Here is a 14,498-nt window from a genome sequence, read left to right as displayed (position 1 = left end):
TACTGTTCTTTGTCTGTCTGTCAAGTTTGATTTTATAGTGAGTGTTGCCAGAATGAACTCCCCCAGTTTTGCCGAATGTGCCAGTAAATCTATAACTATATTCCTGTTTTTTTGTTTTTGGCAGCAGTGTGAAATCCTTCAAGGACTCTCCAAACTAGTGACTCTTTTTACAACTGTTCTAACCATCCCTCAATACTAGCATATTCTGTGACACAGAAATAACCCCAAAGACCGCTGTAGGCATCTTCGACAAATTCGGAAGCGTATAAATTGGCTAGCATGGCCTCGTCCTCGACAAAATACTTGGATTTTGCTAACTGTTTCTTGGTGAGACCTGCTATCTTTTCGAGACTCTCAATACCCCACACTGTATGTGTTCAGCGTTGTAGGGTAAAATCCCCACAATTGGAGCAGTCGCAGAAAGCCAGCATGAACTCTGTGTTGAAGAAGGAGAGCCCTTGCCACACTTTCTCCTCCTCTTTAGCATCTTTACCGTACCAATCGTTTGACGAGATCTCCGCGATATATTTTGATAGTGGCCAAATTTTCAGTCAGGTGAAACCCGTTGGCTCCTAATTAAGCAGGATATTCCTTCAAAGAAATTGGATCCTCAAACTTGGGAGCACTCCTGTCTTTAATCTCAAGGTCGAGTCCAATGTATTTAATGAAACAACTTAAAAAAGAACTTCAGGGTGAGCTTTGTAAAGTGTAGATAAAGTGTTTCGAGTGGCATACTTAAAAGGAGTACTTTGAAAATGATGTTAGATTGATTATCTGGAGTATTTAAATCTGTGGTTGCAATTCTCTAAAGAAAATCCTGTAATTTGCTCTATAAAGAGTACAAAAAGGCAAGGTAAACAACCATCTTGAACTTTCTTGGTGCGTGCACTTAGAGTTCTTACGCAAAAGTTTCTATACGCTTATGGACGTTGTCTGCTCTGAGATGATGCTCTGCAAGGCTCTTCAAAACATAACGATCTTTTCTCGATGCGACATGCAGGGTGTTGTGGTGTAGGGAGGCAAAAAAATAATCAGGAATTAAAATTGTACGACATGGATGATATAGACACAGTGAAGAAACTATTAGTTTCCCTCAACCATGGAGTGGACGAAATTGAGACCAAGCTCAAGTCTGGAATGCTCTCTAGGAGCTTGCTAAATCATATTCAAGGTGCCAAAACTCCGCTCGAAAAAGTTGACCTATACAATAATTATGCGTACGTGATCGCTTCTCTTTACTTTGTGCTGTTGAAGACTAGTGGTGAGAATAAGAAGAATGAACACCCCATAATGCAAGAGCTCAACCGCGTGAAACTTTATATCGAGCGAGCGAAAAAAGCAGCTACCAAAGAAGAGAATACAGAAGAGTTCAAAAGGAAAGTTGCAGAGGCCGCTGAGCGCCACGTGCGAAATCAACTTGGTGAGAAGATAGAGCCAGCAGTGAGCAAGTTGCATTTCGAGGGCAAGCACACGATATTCGGAGACAAAGAAGACAAGGAACCCGAGAAAAGTACGAAGAAGCGCAAGACCGACTCCGACGACTCGAAAGACTTGAAAAAGTCCAAGACAAAACACAAGAAGTCAAAGGAGAGTAAGAGCAAGAAGTGAACCTGAACTCTCATTCATCGTCATTTAGCTTTCACGTAAATAAACTCTAGAACCGGGTAATTGGAGATTTCATCAAACTTACTTAATCCGTGAATTTCCTGTTGCGGCAAGATATAGGCTTTCTAGTGAGCAGCAAGAAATAAATATTTAGCTCACAAGTGATACCCCATTCGTTCTCTGTGATACTTGGTGATGTTCCAATATTGTAGAGATCTTGTGTCGAGGCACAAGAAAAAGCTTCTTTTTGGCACGGGAGTGATCGCTGTTTCTTACGCGGTCAGCTCGTTCGTGAGCAACAAGCTAGCGGAGTTGAATGAACGGTTAAAGGAGGAGAATTTTGCCAAAGAACAAATTAAAAGGCGTTTCAAACAGACACAGAATGACTGTTACATGACGTTCCTATCTTTGCTACCCGTTTTGACAGAGCCAATCTATGAGGCACTGAAGGTGGAGGAGATAACTAGAGAATTGCAAAACAAGCGATTCGAAAGACAAAAGGCGAAAAATGCTCCTGTTGGAAATAGCACTGATCCAGCGTTGTCAACAGTTCTCAGCGATGATTTTTCTGTACATAACGAAAAGGAGAATCCCATGCATACTGGTGTACAGCAGACAAAATCAAAGACACAACTGTGGAACGAACTTCGGAATCAAAGCATCACGCGTTTTTTGACGCTCCTCTACTGCGAATCATTGCTTATAGTGTTTCTGCACTTGCAATTAAACATTCTTTCTAGGCGCTCATATCTGGAAACTGCGATCAAGCTGGCGTCCAAGACGAAAGGAATTAAACTCGAGAACGAGTCCAATGTGGATCTGGACCCAGCAAACCTATTCCTCGAGAACGACGAGGAGCTTGCCATGGGCTCTAGCAGACAGGACGAGAATCTTGCTGAGCAGGCCTTTTTGTCTTACAGTTGGTGGCTTTTGAACAAAGGATGGATTGACATCAAAAACCAGGTGGAGTCCAGTGTCGAAGACATCTTTGGAGATATCAACCCTCGACAAGAACTTTCGATCGAAGAGTTTGCGACCCTAATCAACAAGACACAGCAGATAATTGATAAACAAATCTACGCGGAAAAAGAAAGCGAGCCTTTGACAGCACCAGGGCATTCAAGCTCAACTGTGATCACATCTTTACTCCCGCCGGCAAACATGGAGCTCTTCTTGTTGCAGCAAACAAATGACATGGAATTCCTTACCAACTTCAACAATAACATACAAAACTCGGAAAACGTTAGCAAGCTGCTAAATGAACTGAAGGGATATTTAATGAATGACCAGGTCAGCGCGATCATTAGTCTTCTGGTGACGGTGGGGATTTCCAAGGTTTTGGACAACATTGTTGTGAACCTCATGAATAAACAGAAAAACCCGGATCAGGAGGAACAGGTGCCTACCGAGATACCCAAGGTGAAGTTGGCTTCGTTATTGGCATCTATCACAAAACAATCCAACCAGCTAACCAACAACTCTCTCGACAATGAAGTCCTCTACACTCTTAATAATCTACAAGAGCTAGACGACCTGAGTGCTAGTGTCTACTCTAATTTCGATGCTTGATGATTGGCAGCATGTATACTGATTAGGTAAACCTGAAAAAAACCCAACCGAGGTACTTTATCGGTTTTAAATCACGCGACTTCGGGCTAAAACATACATCGCGTTCCTTGTCGACTGAATATAGAGCATACCTCTTAACGGCTTCAATTACTACGTCTCAAGCTAAATTGCCTAAATCGGACATAAGATCCCTCAATTTTATTTTCTGGTGCTGAACTCAAAGCTTGTCAAATAAAAAAAAGCCTTTCTTTCCTGAAATCTTCATCAAATGGCTCTTGACACTTTAGACCTCGGAGTACTGGCTGCCATAGTCTTGGCCATAGTTATCTATTTCACCAAAAGGTCTCTCTGGGGAAAATCAGACGGCGAAGACGTGTCTGTGCCACGCGGATCTTCAAGGGATTTGGTTGAGATTCTCGCTGCTAACAACAAAAAGGCCTTGGTTTTATTTGCCTCCCAGACAGGTACAGCAGAGGACTACAGCCACAAGTTTGCGAAAGAATTCCAATCTAGATTTTCCATCCCAACCATGTGTGGCGATCTTGCGGATTACGACTATGAAAACTTAAACGAGATCTTTACGAGCATTGACGGATTTCAGCTTGTCGTTTTTTTCACCGCCACATATGGAGAAGGTGAGCCTCCTGACAATGCTGTGGAGTTCTTCGACTATTTGGAGAATGAGTGCGACGACTTGTCCAACCTGAAGTTCTCGTGCTTCGGTCTTGGAAACTCGACTTACGAGTTCTACAATGCAATGGGAAAAAAAACTGTTTCTACTCTGACTGAAAAAGGCGCCACTCTTGTTGGTGAGCTGGGTCTTGGCGATGATGGAAGAGGAACTATGGATGAGGATTATATGGCATGGAAAGATGGCCTGTTTGACATCTTGAAAGACCAGTTGAGTCTCGAGGAGCATGAATTAGTGTATGAGCCTCAGATTAAGATCGAGGAAAGTGCTCTTACTATTGACTCTCCAGAGGTCTCGTTGGGAGAACCAGATGATAAATATATCAACCCATCTCAAGAGGAAGCGCAGTCCCTGAATGAAGGACCATTCGACCACACTCATCCTTATTTGGCTCCAATCACTGTCAGCAGGGAACTATTCAATTCTGATAGCAGACACTGTATTCATGCTGAGTTTGACATCTCCGATTCCAACCTGAAGTACACCACCGGTGACCACTTAGCAATTTGGCCTTCGAACTCCAATGAACATGTGTTCAAGTTTTTAGATATTCTTGGCCTTTCCGAGAAAAAAGACGTTGTCATTGATATCAAGTCATTGGATCCAACCGTTCATCCTCACGTAATTTCTCCAAGCACTTATGAAGCTGTTGTGAGACACTATTTGGAGATCTCAGGTCCTGTTTCTCGTCAGTTTGTGGGATCGGTCGCTCAATTTGCTCCGACCGAGCAAGCTAAGGCACACGCAAGCAAACTCGGAAAGGATAAGGCGCTATTCCACGAAGAGGTGACAGGTAGGTATCTTAACATTGCTGACCTTTTGCATGTTTTGAGTGACGGAGTTAAGTGGACCTCAATTCCGTTTGCTTTCATTATAGAGTCCGTTGCTCATCTACAGCCAAGGTACTATTCTATTTCGTCTTCCTCCCTGAGTGAAAAGCAGGCTATTCATGTCACTGCAGTTGTTGAGCAGGAGAAGCATCCAAACGTTGATCATATAGTTACTGGTGTGGCTACCAACTTGCTTTTCAATATCCAGTTGGCTCAAAACAAAGTTTCTAACGTCAAACCTGTTGTGACTTACGATCTTGCGGGCCCGAGACAAAAGTTTGCTCCATTCAAGTTACCTGTGCATGTGAGAAGATCCACATTCAAGCTTCCCTCCAATCCTGCCACTCCTATTATCTGTATTGGCCCGGGAACAGGTGTGGCTCCTTTCAGGGGTTTCATTAGAGAGAGGGTCGCACAGACTGCTAATGACATTAGCGTTGGTAAAACACTGCTTTTCTTCGGCTGCAGGAACTCCAGTGAGGATTTCTTGTACAAAGACGAATTTGTTGATTACTCGAAGAAACTAGGCGAGAAATTCGAGTTGGTGACTGCTTTCTCCAGAGAAACTGCTGAAAAAGTCTACGTTCAACACAAAATGCTGGAAAGAGCCAAGGAAATCAGCGAACTTCTCAACGACGGTGCATTCTTCTATGTTTGTGGGGATGCTGCCAGAATGGCAAGGGACGTCCAGAACGTACTAATCAGGATCATGATGTCTGAGCGCAAGGTAACTGAGTCGATTGCCACAGACATGGTGAAGAATTTTAGGGTTTTAAATAGATATCAGGAAGATGTGTGGTAAAATAGAAAATATTGAATTAGACAGTATAGATTGTCAAAAAAAAAATTCCAAAAAAAATACGAAGTAAAATAGTATTAGGATGTCCCCCTCGACTGAAAAGCTAAAGTCGATAAAGAATAAGCAGAAACGACAGCAGTTGTTTGCTAAACTCAAAGATGAACAAAATAAAAAGAAACACAAAATAAGAGCAGCCAGGGCGAAGGAAGAGCTACAAAATCCGGAGCTGAAAGCTAAACGGCTTGCTGAGAATGTGCCAAACACTATTGAAAACATGAGAGTCTACGACGAGACTGTGAACACCGAACTGGAGGGTGAAGATGACTTTGCTGAGTATTTCACAAACAGAGAAAAAGAACCAAAAATTTTGATAACTACTAGTCCGCACGCAAAGAAAGCAGCATACAAGTTTGCTTCTACGCTAATGGAAATTATTCCAAACTCATCTTTTGTCAAAAGAAAGAGAGAGTATTCCATGAAGGACATGAGCGAATATTGTTCTAACAGAGATTTTACTCATCTTATCGTCATCAACGAGGATAAAAAAGTGGTGAATGGTATAACTTTCATTCATCTTCCACAAGGTCCAACATTCTATTTTTCGATCTCGTCTCTCAGAGACAGAAAGCAAATTATTGGTCATGGAAACTCAACAGAGCATATACCGGAGCTCATTTTGAATAATTTCACAACGCGGTTGGGTCAGACAGTGTGTCGACTGTTCCAGTCACTGTTTCCACACAAACCAGAAATTCAAGGACGTCAAGTGATCACGCTGCACAACCAAAGAGACTATATTTTTTTCAGAATGCACAGATATGTGTTCAAGAACGAGGAGAGGGTGGGATTACAGGAACTTGGACCTCAGTTCACATTGAAACTTCGCAGAGTCCAACGTGGGATTAAGGAGGAGATTGACTGGGAGCATCGTCCTGACATGGACAAAGAGAAAAAGAAGTTCTATCTTTAGAGCTATTCATGCTCCCTTTTCTATCTTTTCAAACTCTGCCCTTGCCACCTTGATGTTTTCAAGAACTAGATTTTCGTCATCTATCTGGTATCCCGTGAATGTTGATTTCGGGTTGTCCATAATAATCATAATGTATATGTTTGAGGTAAGCACGTCCAAATAAATAGAGGAGTTACGACCATGAAGAACCAGATTGTTGAAATTTGTTCTGATCTTGTTCACGCTTTGCTTATAGGTCTTGATAATGTTGGAAATTTTCTCAAATCTTTTTGGATCTAGTTCATCGGAGCCAGCATTAAATTTGTTAGTGGAAGATATCACGAGAAATGTTGTTTTCTCAAAAAGGATCATCTCTCTGGCATTGAGTATTGAGTTGAATTTACTTAGAAGTTCTTCATATAGCGAAATGTTTGGAATCAGCGAGCAGACAATTTGGGACCAGGCTTTATATAGACTTTCATCCCAAATGGAAGTTGCAAACCCTTTGATCTTGAATTTGTAATTATCCCAAGCAACGTGGTGCAACTTGTTGAACATGATATCAAAAAGTTCCTGTCTTTTGTTGATCTGAATCAAGTCCATCTTATGGACTAGAATAAATATCTTGACTCCCGGGGAGAATTTGTGGAGGTTATCTAAAACACGCTTAAATATCTCTATGTCTTTCTGGACCTCCTTGCTCTCAACATCGAAAACATGGATCAAAACCTCGCACTTTTTGAATATATTGCTTGAAGAATTGGAATTTTGATTGTCCGAGTCGTTGCTGAGAAAATTCTCCATGAATACGTCTTGTCCACCGCAATCCCAAAGATTGAGTGTCATGTTGTTGAGGAAGCGTAAATTCGAGTGTTCAACGTCGATCGTAGCCCCTAAACGTCTTGTATCAAATGCAGAGTAGTTTGAAAAAATGATGGACCGCATCGATGACTTACCAGAGCCCGAGCGGCCCATCAAAAGGAGTTTCTTACCAGACGACATGAAGAGCGAGTTTGTTTAAAAAGATAAAAAAACAAAAAAAAAATACGGTGCAACTGGTATTACCATGTGTGGCATCCTATGGCATTTTAAAAACCGCATAGATAGGCAACCCACTGCTCAGAACGGAAAGTGTGATTTAAATGACCCGCTTTTTGAACAAATGGTTCCCCTCGTATGCTCCAGAGGACTGGATAGCACGCAGTACTTTAAAAAGGAGATCGCCCAAGGCACAATAACGGAGTTCTCCTCGGTGTTGTCAATAAGGGCACCTCTGACGCTTCAACCAATGATTAGGGGAAACTTTACTCTGCAATATAACGGAGAGCTCTACAACCAAGAGATAGAAAATAATGATCTTGAGTTTATTTATCAAACTTTGGTGAAGTCAAACTTTGATGTCGTATCAACTATAGGTCAACTAGACGGCGAATTCTCCTACTGCATCACCAATACAGACACTAAAAAGGTATTTTTCGGGAAAGATTTGCTGGGAAGAAAGAGTTTAGGATATATGCTTGATGAGAACCAATTGTACATTAGCAGCTGCCCTCCTGCCACGAAACAAGACACCTGGATCGAGTGTGCCTGCGCAACGATATATGAGTTTGACATGGAGTCCGGCAAGTTGATAACGATCAACTTTGAATCTAGCAATAACCTTCCTAGCCCCGATATTGTTCAGCAGACAGACGAGCCTCTGAATTCGGTGAATCTGCATAAACTATTGGCTTCGAGCGTGAGAAAACGTGTGAGAACCATCTCGCCAACACATAAGTCAAGCTCTTCTGTGGCATTATTGTTCAGTGGAGGTCTAGACTGCACTTTGGTAGCAGCTCTGGCGGCATCAGAACTTGGACCAGATACAACGATCGACTTACTAAACGTCTCTTTTTGCAACCCACGTTCCAACACCAAACCCGCAGACACACCAGACAGACTGCTTGCGATAAAAAGCTGGAAAGGGTTGCAACAAATGTTCTCAAAGGTCAAGTTTCAGCTGGTGGAAATTGACGTGCCATACGAGGAGTATCTGGAACATAGGTCCAGGGTGATACAGCTGATCTATCCTAACGACACAGAAATGGATTTATCTATAGCCATCGCCTTTTATTTTGCCGCACGAGGAATTGGTAATCGTGTTCTTCCAAATGGAACCAGAGAGCCGTATGAAAGTACATGCAGAGTCTTACTAAGCGGTTTGGGAGCCGACGAGTTGTTTGGAGGTTACACTCGCCATGAGCGAATCTTCACGAGCCTCTCAAATCAAATAAAACGACGAGTCTCTGGAAAACCTCCAAAAGATACCACAGAGTATAACTGGGACACACTGATCAAACGTCTGATTGAAGAGCTGCAGCTTGATTTATCTAACTTGCATATTAGGAACCTTTCGCGGGACGACAAAGTGATTTCCTGCTGGTCCAAAGAAGTCCGCTACCCATTCCTGGATAAAAGTCTAGTGGAATTTGCAACCAGAAAAGTGAGGTGCGAGGATAAGCTGCGATTGGATAGAACAACTGGTGAGATCATAAGAAAGTTTGCATTGAGAGAGCTTGCTCGTCATTTAGGGTTGGAATTTGTTGAACAAGAACCAAAACGGGCCATCCAGTTTGGGTCTCGAAGTGCCAAAATAGATCCTGGGACCGGGAAGGTGAAAGGAACGGATAGACTAGTGTAAATAGACCTAAAACGTTATTCCTCGTCTGAGGGACCGTCATCAACCTCCTCCTCTTCATCTTGTTGTACATTTGCTGCATACTCAGCACTATCAAGGATCATCCTTATATCCTCGTTGGCATCTCCCAGCAACTGAGCTGGCTTTAGGCCGTCCTTATTGCGGATCGTCGGGTCGGCACCAACCTCTAGAAGATTCTCTATTAGGAATTTGGCGTACTCGGGCTCCTCAAAACTGTAATGAACGGCATAATGCAAGGGGGTTTCACCGCTTATTTGATGCTTTGGATCAACGTCAATGCCCTCAATGTCAAGTAGCTTGTCAAGCACTTCGTAGCATCCGTATTTACAACAAAGATGTAATGGCGTATTACCTGTGGCATCCTTGGAAGAGTTTACAAGTTCTGCAATGTCCTCCGGATGAGCTTCCACCACAGAAGCTAGCAATTCCACGTTGTTTCTTCTCGAGGCTTCTATAATTTGCTCTTGAGGGGAAGCTCCGGACCACATTTATTTACAACAAAAATAAAAATGAAGTCGATTTGATTCATGGATTTCATAAGCATCCTACTTTGCCACATGTCCAAAACAAGTAATTTCCCCAGCCACTGGTGCGCGCTTAAAAATTTTCCTGTCAGTGTGAGCTGGATGGAAGTGAATATGACTGAAAATTTTTAAATTTGCAACCTTTTCAATGATTAGAAACTCAGGCAGTCTGAGGAACCAGCTGGCCAGATATGTCCTCAAACGGGGTGTGCAACGCCCTGCCATTGTCAGTTCAATCAAAGTTTCTTCCAAGACTCCGCTCACGATTAGATGCTACTCTACTAGATCTACTGTGATTCAGTTACTGAACAACATTGGCTCAAAAAGAGAGGTTGAACAGTATCTCAAATATTTTACCTCTGTGTCCCAACAACAATTTGCTGTGATTAAAGTTGGAGGAGCCATCATTACACAGCAACTGCCTGAGCTCGCCTCCTGTCTGGCTTTCCTGTATCATGTGGGGTTGTATCCAATTGTTCTGCACGGAACAGGTCCTCAAATCAACGAAATCTTAGAAAGCGAGGGAATTGAGCCTGATTACATCGATGGAATCCGGATCACGGACGAAAAGACCATGGCAGTCGTTAGAAAGTGCTTCCTGGAACAGAATCTTAAGCTGGTGACCGCTTTAGAAAAAATGGGCGTTCATGCTAGACCAATTACTGCAGGTGTTTTCCAGGCAGACTATTTAGATAAGGATAAATACCAGCTTGTGGGAAACATCACTGGTGTAAACAAGGCGCCAATCGAGGCATCTATTCAAGCTGGTGCTTTGCCTATCCTCACATCCTTGGCAGAGACTCCATCCGGACAGATTCTCAATGTCAATGCTGATGTTGCTGCTGGAGAAATTGCCCGAGTTTTCGAGCCTCTGAAGATCGTCTATCTGAATGAAAAGGGAGGAATCATTAACGGAAATACTGGAGAGAAGGTGTCCGTCATTAACTTAGACGAAGAGTACGAGGACCTGCTGAAGCAGAGTTGGGTGAAGTACGGAACCAAGTTGAAGATAAAAGAGATCAGAGACTTGCTGATGCACTTGCCTCGTTCGTCTTCTGTTGCCATAATAGACGTGAACGACCTGCAAAAAGAGCTCTTTACCGATTCTGGAGCAGGAACTCTTATTAGGAGGGGCTACAAGCTGTTCACTAGAACTTCGCTTGATGATTTCCAACAGCCTGACTTGCTCAGATCTGCCCTCAATAGGGACCCAGAAATTGCATCCGGCTCTACATCGGTGGCTTCTTATCTCAAGTCTCTTGAGTCTAGTCAATTCAAGGCTTATGGTGACGAACCGCTTGATGTTCTTGCCATCATAAAAGAGGACCCTACAGGCGTTCCAAGGTTGGACAAGTTTCTTGCTTCGAAGGCTGGCTGGCTCAACAACGTGACCGACAACATCTTCACAGCAGTGAAAAAAGACTACCCTGCTCTTCAATGGACGGTGCAGGAAGACGATCCGAACACCGCATGGTTTTTTGCCAGGGCTGATGGTTCTTTTGCCAAGAACGGCAAGATTCTGTTTTGGTACGGTGTCGATAGTATCGATAAGGTGAGCACTCTGGTTGAGAACTTTGCCAACCAGGTGTCGGAGAAACAAAGCGGAGTTTTCAAGACCGGTTCCCAGACCAGAAGTTTCAGCACCCGGAGACCAACTCCTGCTGGACAATTCACTAGACAATTTAAGAGGGGGCTGGCTACGTCATCCAACCCAAATCCACCATTGAAAAAGGGCACCAACACCTCCAAGGCCCGCGTGGCGCTGATTGGAGCTAGAGGATACACGGGACAGAACTTGATTTCAATGATCGACAAGCACCCATACCTGGAGCTGAGCCACGTCTCTTCTAGAGAGTTGCAGGGCCAGAAGCTCAAAGGTTACAACAAGAAGGAGATCGTGTACGAAAACCTCCAGATCGAGGACATTAAAAAGATGGAGGCTAATAATGAAGTCGATGTTTGGGTGATGGCATTGCCCAATGGAGTGTGCAAGCCGTTTGTTGACGCAATTGACAGCACCTCTTCGGAAAAGTCCATCATTATCGACCTTTCCGCCGATTACAGATTCGACACAACTGGTGAGTGGGTCTACGGATTGCCAGAACTCAACAATAGACAGAAGATCTCGAACGCTCGCAAGATTTCCAATCCTGGATGCTATGCAACTGCCGCACAGATCGCCATAAGTCCTCTAGTGGAATACTGTTCTGGCCTTCCATCTGTTTTTGGGGTTTCTGGCTACTCGGGAGCAGGAACTAAACCATCGCCAAAGAATGATATTAATGTGCTGAGGGACAATCTGATTCCATACTCCTTGACGGACCACATTCACGAGCGGGAAATCTCCTCTCAGTTGGGACTGCCTGTGGCCTTCATGCCTCATGTTGCACAGTGGTTCCAAGGCATCTCAGAGACTATCTCTATTCCATTGAAAAAACCACTGACTTCGAGGGATGTTAGGAACATTTACCAGGACAGGTACCAGGGTGAGCAGCTCATTACGATCAGTGGTGAGGCTCCGTATGTGAAAGACATCAGCGGCAAACATGGCGTTGTAATTGGTGCCTTTGCCGTGAATGCCAAGCAAGATCGTGTGGTTGTGGTTGCCACCATTGATAATCTCCTCAAGGGAGCTTCGACTCAATGTCTGCAGAACATCAACCTGGCGATGAAATATGACGAGTATGCAGGAATTCCAGACGATCTGGTGATCCGTGGGTAGAGATTTAAAATATTGAATAAATATGATACCTTCAGGAGTAAAAAATTTATAGAAAATATTTGACTAGAAATCATGTTGCGTTTGTTGACTCGTCAATTTTGCGCGCTTCGTCCGTGTGCAGCCGGGTCACAACGAGAGGGTGTTCGTCTCAGAAGTCTTGGCGGAACAGCTAAAGATCAGGACACATTAAAGCTCGTCTTTGAGAAATCCCGAGAAGTGAATCCAAAAGGGTTGGTCAAGATCATCCGCAAGGGTGAAAACCTCGGAGTGATGAGCCTCCGAGATGCATTGGCACACATTGATCTTTCCAAGGAAGGGTTCCTGTTTATGGGGTCTGTTAGGGACCAAAAGTTCGGCGAAGTTGGGTTGTTGAAGGTGGATTCTACACAGAAGGCACGGAAGCAGCTTACAAAGCATTTACAGCAACAAAAGACGCAGCAGTTTCAACGGGAGAATCCACGTCTTGTAGCCAAACAGCAAAAGCAGGAAAGTCGACAGAAAGAACTCGACGTCAAAATGGTCAGAGTCTCTTGGCAGATCACTCTGCACGATCTCACCAGCCAGAAGCGACACGAAGTTGAGACACAAGTCAAGAAAGGTGAGAGAGTCCGTATTGTTATTGATGATAAGGACAATTTCGATGCTGACGTCAGGGTGGCAGGAGATGAAAGATCTCTGACAGAACTGGAAGCCACCAAAAGAGGGAAAATTGAGAATTTCCTTGACGAACTACTTGAAGAGCTTGGAGTTGAGGTCCATAAAGAAGGTGAGATTTACGATAAAGTGTCTTACGACGTGAAACCACAAGAACGGAAGAACGAACTTTCTCCGGAGGAAAAAAAGCGTCTGAAGCAATTGAAGAAACAGGAAAAACAGGAAAAGCTGCGCCAGCGCACAGAGGAGAAGCGCAGGAAGGCACAGGAGGAATTTAAGATCCTCACAGTGGACTAAAAAAAGATAAAATTCGAAAATCCATATTTTCCCTATACCCTTTGGCCTATGCGACCACCTTCATATTATTTATCTCAAGGATGTATCTTTGCTCCTTGAATTTCTGCGAAGCCTGGTGGCTTTTGATGTATTTCCACCCTAGCAACTTGTGGCATTGGTGGCATTTGATATCACAAACGGTGTATAAACCAGAGGTCATCTCTCGCACCTCGGGTTCGCCAAGGACGACATTGACAACGTTGTTGATGAGCAAAGCATCTCCGGTTTTGCCTGTATATTGATCACTGATGATCTGGCTGGAAGAAGATAAATGGGTTAAACATTGCCCGCACCCATACGTGATTGCTATACCATTCTTGTTATATTTGGAAGTCTTTCGGTAGAGGGGCTTCAATCTTGAGGAAGTGGACGAAGAGGCCATGAATCGTGGGGAGTGCGAGTAAAGAAACCGTGTGGCGGGGCTACGGGCATAGAAATCTGGAAATCGTGATTCAGTGTCGCAATCTTCATCATCGTCCTCTACTTCAGAGGATCCATACCCGAACCCATCATAGCATGGATGCGCGCAAAATACTTGTTTGGAATGGATCGGATGATCGGGAAAATCGTTGTCAACACCATCTGGGTCCAGACATTGAGAATATCTAAGACCCATGCTGGTTATAGAATAGACACCTTCTGAATTTGCACCTGATTTAATTAATTATCTTATCTGCAGCCCCTTAAAGGAGAGCCACAACATGACATCCTTGCACCACAAGCAAACGGGATCCACGTTTTTTCCTTCGGAGTATAAGATATTTTTGCTGTTGCGATTGGCTGCGTGAAAGGACGATATGGCCGAACAGCGTGAGTCATGACCGAGCGCTCATTGAGGTGATGAAGGTCATCCATCCGAAAGCTGAGGCCATGTTCTGCAGGCATGGCACCATTTGCAAATTACGTAATATCTGATACGAGTCTAGCCTGCGGTAGCGGGTATGGATAATCCGCATGTGTCAATTGCGGGCGACAGGCAAGGAAAAAGCTATCCCTAGACGAAATAAAACTTGTATATACATGGGTAGCCAACTCGATTGTCACCAACCAGGCATTATATCTATTAAGCGGAGATAGTATACTACAGTTACGGCCGAGTTGCTGGAGTAAATAAAAATTTT

The 14,498-nt window shown here is 43.7% G+C and overlaps 11 protein-coding genes across 11 annotated transcripts; 8 read left to right on the top strand and 3 right to left on the bottom strand.

Moving 5' to 3' along the window:
* Window positions 1–188: 188 nt before the first annotated feature.
* OGAPODRAFT_16449 (uncharacterized protein) lies at window positions 189–631 on the top strand. Its single transcript, XM_018354440.1, has one exon. It carries the CDS (start codon window positions 280–282, stop codon window positions 574–576), a length of 297 nt encoding a protein of 98 aa, XP_018210463.1. The 5' UTR covers window positions 189–279; the 3' UTR covers window positions 577–631.
* On the top strand, window positions 605–3,317 carry OGAPODRAFT_87940 (peroxisomal membrane protein Per9p). The gene has a single exon (XM_018356879.1). The coding sequence runs from the start codon at window positions 1,801–1,803 to the stop codon at window positions 3,172–3,174; it is 1,374 nt and encodes a 457-aa protein (XP_018210461.1). The 5' UTR covers window positions 605–1,800; the 3' UTR covers window positions 3,175–3,317.
* On the top strand, window positions 1,054–1,608 carry OGAPODRAFT_13005 (uncharacterized protein; the record flags this gene model as incomplete). The annotated part of the gene is made up of 1 exon (XM_018353345.1): window positions 1,054–1,608. One exon carries the CDS (start codon window positions 1,054–1,056, stop codon window positions 1,606–1,608), a length of 555 nt encoding a protein of 184 aa, XP_018210462.1.
* On the top strand, window positions 3,299–5,517 carry OGAPODRAFT_16447 (uncharacterized protein). The gene has a single exon (XM_018354439.1). The coding sequence runs from the start codon at window positions 3,443–3,445 to the stop codon at window positions 5,495–5,497; it is 2,055 nt and encodes a 684-aa protein (XP_018210460.1). The 5' UTR covers window positions 3,299–3,442; the 3' UTR covers window positions 5,498–5,517.
* A 42-nt stretch (window positions 5,518–5,559) lies between these two features.
* On the bottom strand, window positions 5,560–7,365 carry OGAPODRAFT_16446 (uncharacterized protein). Its single transcript, XM_018354438.1, has one exon. The coding sequence runs from the start codon at window positions 7,287–7,289 to the stop codon at window positions 6,471–6,473; it is 819 nt and encodes a 272-aa protein (XP_018210458.1). The 5' UTR covers window positions 7,290–7,365; the 3' UTR covers window positions 5,560–6,470.
* On the top strand, window positions 5,560–7,365 carry OGAPODRAFT_87934 (uncharacterized protein). The gene has a single exon (XM_018356878.1). The coding sequence runs from the start codon at window positions 5,577–5,579 to the stop codon at window positions 6,462–6,464; it is 888 nt and encodes a 295-aa protein (XP_018210459.1). The 5' UTR covers window positions 5,560–5,576; the 3' UTR covers window positions 6,465–7,365.
* A 144-nt stretch (window positions 7,366–7,509) lies between these two features.
* Window positions 7,510–9,622, top strand: OGAPODRAFT_100157 (uncharacterized protein; the record flags this gene model as incomplete). The annotated part of the gene is made up of 1 exon (XM_018352958.1): window positions 7,510–9,622. One exon carries the CDS (start codon window positions 7,510–7,512, stop codon window positions 9,121–9,123), a length of 1,614 nt encoding a protein of 537 aa, XP_018210457.1. The 3' UTR covers window positions 9,124–9,622.
* On the bottom strand, window positions 7,791–9,629 carry OGAPODRAFT_76480 (uncharacterized protein; the record flags this gene model as incomplete). The annotated part of the gene is made up of 1 exon (XM_018356179.1): window positions 7,791–9,629. One exon carries the CDS (start codon window positions 9,627–9,629, stop codon window positions 9,138–9,140), a length of 492 nt encoding a protein of 163 aa, XP_018210456.1. The 3' UTR covers window positions 7,791–9,137.
* Window positions 9,630–9,852: 223 nt separating this feature from the next.
* OGAPODRAFT_16445 (uncharacterized protein) lies at window positions 9,853–12,421 on the top strand. The gene has a single exon (XM_018354437.1). The coding sequence runs from the start codon at window positions 10,303–10,305 to the stop codon at window positions 12,385–12,387; it is 2,085 nt and encodes a 694-aa protein (XP_018210455.1). The 5' UTR covers window positions 9,853–10,302; the 3' UTR covers window positions 12,388–12,421.
* A 38-nt stretch (window positions 12,422–12,459) lies between these two features.
* OGAPODRAFT_76478 (uncharacterized protein) lies at window positions 12,460–14,428 on the top strand (the record flags this gene model as incomplete). The annotated part of the gene is made up of 1 exon (XM_018356178.1): window positions 12,460–14,428. One exon carries the CDS (start codon window positions 12,460–12,462, stop codon window positions 13,336–13,338), a length of 879 nt encoding a protein of 292 aa, XP_018210453.1. The 3' UTR covers window positions 13,339–14,428.
* OGAPODRAFT_93972 (uncharacterized protein) lies at window positions 12,559–14,428 on the bottom strand. The gene has a single exon (XM_018357441.1). It carries the CDS (start codon window positions 13,991–13,993, stop codon window positions 13,385–13,387), a length of 609 nt encoding a protein of 202 aa, XP_018210454.1. The 5' UTR covers window positions 13,994–14,428; the 3' UTR covers window positions 12,559–13,384.
* Window positions 14,429–14,498: the final 70 nt, after the last annotated feature.

The sequence above is a fragment of the Ogataea polymorpha genome (genome assembly GCF_001664045.1).
Source record: "Ogataea polymorpha strain NCYC 495 leu1.1 chromosome Unknown OGAPOscaffold_4, whole genome shotgun sequence".
Lineage (NCBI taxonomy): Eukaryota > Fungi > Ascomycota > Pichiomycetes > Pichiales > Pichiaceae > Ogataea > Ogataea polymorpha.
Note: the sequence above shows the minus strand (reverse complement) of the source record. Positions and strands in the feature narration are given on the sequence as shown.

What these genes read in the sequence shown, in the direction of transcription:
- OGAPODRAFT_16449 (XM_018354440.1), top strand. Translation starts at nt 280, where the DNA reads ATGGCCTCGTCCTCGACAAAATACTTGGATTTTGCTAACTGTTTCTTG.
- OGAPODRAFT_87940 (XM_018356879.1), top strand. Translation starts at nt 1,801, where the DNA reads ATGTTCCAATATTGTAGAGATCTTGTGTCGAGGCACAAGAAAAAGCTT.
- OGAPODRAFT_16447 (XM_018354439.1), top strand. Translation starts at nt 3,443, where the DNA reads ATGGCTCTTGACACTTTAGACCTCGGAGTACTGGCTGCCATAGTCTTG.
- OGAPODRAFT_87934 (XM_018356878.1), top strand. Translation starts at nt 5,577, where the DNA reads ATGTCCCCCTCGACTGAAAAGCTAAAGTCGATAAAGAATAAGCAGAAA.
- OGAPODRAFT_16446 (XM_018354438.1), bottom strand. Translation starts at nt 7,289, where the DNA reads ATGACACTCAATCTTTGGGATTGCGGTGGACAAGACGTATTCATGGAG.
- OGAPODRAFT_16445 (XM_018354437.1), top strand. Translation starts at nt 10,303, where the DNA reads ATGGGCGTTCATGCTAGACCAATTACTGCAGGTGTTTTCCAGGCAGAC.
- OGAPODRAFT_93972 (XM_018357441.1), bottom strand. Translation starts at nt 13,993, where the DNA reads ATGGGTCTTAGATATTCTCAATGTCTGGACCCAGATGGTGTTGACAAC.